This window comes from Opisthorchis viverrini (assembly GCF_000715545.1).
Source record: "Opisthorchis viverrini unplaced genomic scaffold opera_v5_56, whole genome shotgun sequence".
In the NCBI taxonomy this organism is placed as follows: Eukaryota; Metazoa; Platyhelminthes; class Trematoda; order Opisthorchiida; family Opisthorchiidae; genus Opisthorchis; species Opisthorchis viverrini.
The window spans coordinates 1,482,127-1,488,256 of NW_008751713.1; the positions used below are offsets into that span (position 1 = coordinate 1,482,127).

The 6,130-nt window shown below is 42.3% G+C and overlaps 1 protein-coding gene across 1 annotated transcript in view; it reads right to left on the minus strand.

Annotated features, from left to right (window-relative positions):
* Positions 1-5,784, minus strand: part of T265_03817 (hypothetical protein) — a gene marked incomplete at both ends in the record, with an annotated part of 11,906 nt that extends 6,122 nt beyond the window's left edge. The window contains 2 exons of the mRNA XM_009168388.1: positions 1,143-2,025; positions 5,755-5,784. Coding sequence (XP_009166652.1) covers positions 1,143-2,025; positions 5,755-5,784 — 913 coding nt within the window. The remainder of the gene's footprint in view (positions 1-1,142; positions 2,026-5,754) is intronic.
* Positions 5,785-6,130: the final 346 nt, after the last annotated feature.

Sequence of the window (6,130 nt, forward strand, 5' to 3'; positions counted from 1 at the left end):
GCGGTGTGAGCGTGTAGTCTGCAAACTGGCAACCACCCACAACTAAACATGGTACTTCCCCCACCTATTTCCTTACTCCGTTCGTACACGTTTGATCACCACGAGCTTTGCTTCTCCATGCCCCGCCATCTACCTTGCCTGAAAGACCGCGACGTCGGATAGTGGTGCTTGTTGTTTGGTTCGTGGACCTTGAGACTACGCTTTATCGATCAGTCACAAGCTTGCGCACATGTAGACGCCACGACTGTGGGTACCTGTGCATTGTTTTGTCCCTTTTTTCACCTGTGTGTAAGCAGCACCCTAGACATTAGAACCCGATTCTTCCTTTTGATATTCGGGATCACCAAAGCTACGCATGAGTCGCAGTTCCGTGCTCATTACACTCAGTACAGATACGCTCATAGATAAAGCTCAGAGTAGTCCAGTTGAGAGTCATTCGGGCCTCCAGCTCCTGCCATTTTAATCTGCGAATGGGTGTATATTTCCACTTCTGTGTAAGGACTTGGAGAACATGCCTACCTGATAACTTTTTCGGGGCGAATTTTTAGTAGACAGCTGAAGAGCCTTCGGCGAACCGGCAAATAGAGCTCTCTCAAGAAATCTCTTGTTTGCACTCATTCGTTGTGCTCTCCTAAGAGAAAATACTTCACGTGGCTGTGCTTTTCGCAATTTGCTCCAACAACTTGCACAACGTGAAACCATCCTTGGTATAAGAAAACTTGGACGAAATATCAGTCTGTTTTTTTTTAAGGGTGAAAGACTTCATTCGTGTGAAGAATGGGTGCCTGTGCGCTGTCAATAGTACTGAGCGAAAATACGTAATATGCTTTCTTTTGAGCGGAAACGCATCAAGCACAACTGTGACGCAGGCTGTCATGCATGACTATATCTATTATCTTGCCTCAGACATTGAAGGACAGAATGAAACCACGGTATTCTCAGCATAACAAAAGCTGATCAGATGAAGACGCATGTTTTGTGCTTTTGGTCGTGTGAAACAAAGGAACTGATTTTTCTTTTCTTCTGGTTTTGCCCTAGTGCGCATTCCAAAAAAATATAGTACATCCACATATGATAAGAAACTCAGGTTTTGTAACAGGTGCATAGTGTGTCAAATTTAATTAGTTGGGCACAACGCTTACTTGAGCCGAGTGTTCCCTGTATACGTGGAAATAGTATAGGGATCGGAGCGTAGGTGGTGGGTGGTCGAAAATCATTTATCCCACCTTGCTGCGGTTCATGCTTCACTCGTCGCGCCGGGTGACGATGCAGACCGAAGCGTGACCAGAATGCGTATGAGGGACATTTCTGTTTGAAAGAATGCCGTTCACAATCTTCAGCCGAATGAGGTGGGTTTCTTGTTGTTGCAGCTAGGCTGGTCTTGTACACATTCTCGGGGTGGGTTCTGTGCCCAGACGGCACGTGCTCAGCAATTCTCAGCCGGCGACAGCGAAATACAACAAATAAAATAAAGATTAGTACAAGAGCAGCCAACGTAGCTGTTACCATGGCAATCAGAGTTAAAAAGTCTGATGGTACAAGCAGTCCACGTTGGCCATATTGTTCTTGATCTCTTGACCACTTATGCTGCTTGTGTAGGTCAAAAATGCTTCTAGAAAGTAACAATTTTTCCTCCTCAGAATTTCCGAACCGTCTGGTTTGTTCGCGAGCCTGAGGCTGCACTGATAGCTCAGAATCTGGAGTTGATTGCGACTGTTGTATGATTATATCCAATACAGACGAAGAAGATCGTGGAGGGGTTCCACAGTCGGACGCTTGAACATAAAGACGCAACATTGTTGGGGAAGCTGGAGTCCATTTGTCTGAAAAATGATTCATCTTACTATGAAGCTGTGGCTCACTCGATTGACGAGGAGATGTCGCCGCTCTTTTGTGTTTCAGCGACTGAGCCAGATAGATCCAACCGCTATTTGCATCCAGTTCAAACTGACCACCCTCATCACCGCTGAGTATGGAGTACAGCACCAAGCCTCGCGGACCTTCGTCTGGATCAAAGGCAACAAGCTGTCAACAAAAGAATAGACAGACGTACTCGATCAGCCAATACTATATTCGTTCTATGAAGAATGTATTTCCACCTTAAGGAAAACTCATAAAGATGCACAATTCCCAAAAAAGAAATCTAGTAGTCACCAAGACAACAGTAAACCATTCCTTACAAACCATCCAGGAGCTAACAGATTAAAGATCACTCATTTTCTGTCTAATTTGCCGTGGAAAGTACGGAGATTATCGTATTCTGTTTCTTACTGGTCGTTCATCTGAACATGAGGAGCGCTTTGCCCACCGAATAGGACCGCTTCCAAATGGCACACACTATTTTAGACCAGGTTGCCGAGGACCTTGCCTTGTTTTTAGCCAGGTGGGGTAGGTGGGCAGATTTCACCAAGTCCTGTCTGAATGCCATTACCTACCTGGTTGGTTATTTGAAAAAATGCAAAGCAGAAAACAAAATGGCAATTAAATGAAAGCATTTTACAATTGTCTCGATGGTCGCATAGTTAGTGTGATAAAATCTTAGAAATGAATGAATTTTTTTACTCGGACTGACCTGCATGAACATGATTAAGGATATTCATAGATTGTCCGTAGAAGTCTGATTGAGTAGGGTAAGACGCGTCACATGTAAAGATCCGGGAAAAGTCAAAAGGAAGCACGTACGCGTGCAAATAAGGCACGCCCAGAAGAATAAACACATTTCATCCAAGCAGACGAAAGTCACTTTCAAGCAAGTTGAGCTATACAATAGTGTAAATCGACGGGTAACGTACAACTGTACGGAAAATGGCACGTTAAAGTAGAAAAATGAATAAACAGGAAATAAGTTGCCTCAGTCGTTATTAGATTGCTCCAGATGGGTGGTTCAAATAACGCCATTTTTCGCTCACCCCCAGATATTTTCAGCAGTTCGAATGGAAAGGACGTTCTGCACGGTGTGTCTTACGAGGAGAAACGAAAAAGCAATATGCAAAATGTCATTTGCACGTACCTAGAGAGGTTGCAGGTATATTTGGGAGCAGATGAAATCAGATAAATGTGTCTAAAACTGAGCAGTGGCAATTGGGAAGGGAACAGCTGAACAAAAATGCAGATTCACCGGCACTTCTGAAATATTTAGCTGAGTGAAAGGTCCGAAAATCATCCATATAACGAGTGGAGACAAATGGAGCTAAAACTGCCTTTTAAGAATACCGAGTTTACCGAGAAGGGTCAGACTGCGCCACAACACAAAATGTACTATAGTTTTCCGCTTGTTGGACTGATTTGAAGGACCTAGAAGAAAGCATATGGGAGGAATCATGTCTCACTACCCCTTCTGTAGTTTTAGTGGAACTGAAGAAGTAATGGAACTTTGCTTGTCGTTTGCCTCGAGAGCAAGTTGTTCTCTAAGGTTCATTTGTATGAATGTTAGGAAAATTAATATTTTTACTGTCTAGTGCAGTGTAAATAAAATTCAGTCGACAAGATTTGAGCGAACTTATCAAATACTCTTGAGATCACAAAGGAAGTCTTCATTTAGAGGAGGGATGAGTCCGGAAGAATTCGAGGGTCTAATAAAATCATATAAAAACCGTGTTTTAGAGATCCAGCAACCAGCAGGGCACCTTATTGCCAAGATCCCATGCAAGTAAAGTCAATACTAATCGACATACCTTTTAATGAGATCGGGCTCACTAGGCGAGGATACAAGTTTCAGTCCCTTTATTTGCTGTCGAAACTTGGATCAAATCCACTTATGGGATTACTCCTCCCATGCATGCTTCTCCTCTCCGTTTGAGAGAAACGGAGCTAATCAATTTGGTGCGAATGAAGAGCATTTATCAAGGGCAAAACTAGCCTTATAACCTGGAAGTGTAATAGAAAAAGTCCAGAGTGAACGGGAAGGTGTCTCTACCGAAGCACGTTGGTTCCCCTGAGGACCAACAGGCTTTTATCGAAGGTTTCAACAACGGCATACTGTCTCGAGTGATGCGGCGTTCTAGAAAATTCTGTATTCAGGAAGTGTCGAAGAAGAATAAGAATGCACCATTAGAAGGGGAAAAAAGACAGAGTATTGATAAATATGTGACATTCCATCTTAACCCCAAACCAGACATAATAGACCTGAAAAGAGAAGAGATCTTATACTTATCCTACAAAGGTCAACCCATCCCCAGGACAAAAGTAGCATCAGTGAGATAGGGTTATTCCAGCACACTTGGCGAAATTTGGAGGCAACGCACAAACTAGTGTTTTATGAAAACTAAGTAGGAAAATTCACTACTATCACAACGGTGAAGAAAGCTAGGTAAGTGCTGTCAGATCTGAGTGAACCTAAGTGAGGAAACCCCCAGTGGGTGTGTTCTCCATCAAACGACCAAGCCGAGAACTACTGTAAGAAGCAGTTAATAAAGTGGTATTACGGTCGCTATTCAACCACAATTTTTGCATTTCTGCCCCGCAGGTAGTGGGATGAGTTTATTTTTTTGGAACCAGGGTTAACACATCACCACCCGTAAAAATCATCGCAAATTCGAATTTTAACAAACGGATGAAATTTCACAAAAATCCTCTAACCATTGTTAGTCAAGTGAAACAAATTTTCAGCAAAAAAATATGATAGAGTGATGAAACCGAATAGGATAAATTTTGAATTTTTTGCTCTCGTCCAAAGGATGACGGTAACACAGAAAGTGAGCATGACATCTGTCAGTATTCAGTACTTTTCTGTAATGCAAACCAAGCAACACATTAGAAAGTTCAAAACAACTAAAATGAAACACCGAATATGAAGAAAAAGGTTTCTTGTCAACTTCACTTGGTTTTCTACTGTGAAAGAACGGTGGGTAGCTTCAGCTCAGGTGTTGAATTATTTTGTCCCCCTAGTGTCTAACTTAAATCAAGTGTTCGAACTACTTTAGCCTCGGAGCACTGCAGCCATCAAGTTATGGTACAGGTTCAATGTGGACGATCAATTATTTTCACTTAGATTGTGAACCAAAAATATGAAAACGGTGAGTAAGGATTATTAACCTATGCTTTGATACCTACCTAACTTAGAGTAAGTAGAGCTGAATAAAGTGAAATGTCCGAACCAATCTGTCTGATGATGCAAACCATTCGAATATGCTTCGCGGAGACTCCAAGTTTTGCAAATTAGCCCAGAAGTCTGATGTCTACACTTTTTAAACAACTGCCCTCACCTGATAAACAGGCCGCCTGTTCTCAATCAACTGAAGACGGGTTAACAAACGAGAGGCACCTAAACTCAGAATAGATGAGACGCACTCATTTACAGAACTGTCAAGATCCTGATGTTGTACTGCTTAACAATGGAATCGGATTCCGGACATGGAACTAGCTGTTAGGAGTTAAGTCCAAAGAAAATGGTAATTTTCACATGGAGATGTCGGTAAAAAGCGTTGTTGTTGCGAAGGTGAATCTTTGATGTCAAACTAAACTGACGAAGGGGTGGTGTAGATTGAAATAAAGTATATAGCTTCCAGAGTTGAATAAAGAGGTTCCATATACAGGCGCAATCCAAAACGTTGGTTGATTCTTATCAAACTCCAATAAAAACAATGCCCATACCACCGAAACGGTATGTAATTGTCATGTGACGGATTTTCTGGTGTCTGTGTGTTTCCCCACAAACTGTAGAGTATTGTATCAGCGATTGTCGACGCTGGACGCGTCATTCCCATTAAAACGTCCTTGCAGAAGTCGTTCACTTGATGGGCACCCGAAACTCACCATGCTTAAGCTCAAATGAAGCACACCCATCTTATGTGACGTGCAGTTCAGATGCAAAATTGAAGCTTCCCTTCAGGATATAGATTTGCCGCTCTCATTTTACTGCCACGCGGTAGTCTTATTTGAGTACTACATGACCACGCAGCTAACCGAATTTAAGCTCTAATGCATACGCAAATTCTTCGCGTCGCTGGTTCAGAAGCACTTCGAATGGAATGCATTATTACAAGTGAGCATACTCTGATGGATAGTTAGTTACCAGCTGGAGCTTTATAACAAACAGCAGAAACATGCACCGAGAGAAGGAGTCTCTGACAACTTTAGTTCCAGCTATGTAGCGCCTGATATATAGATGTAACATAAAAACTAAATTAAG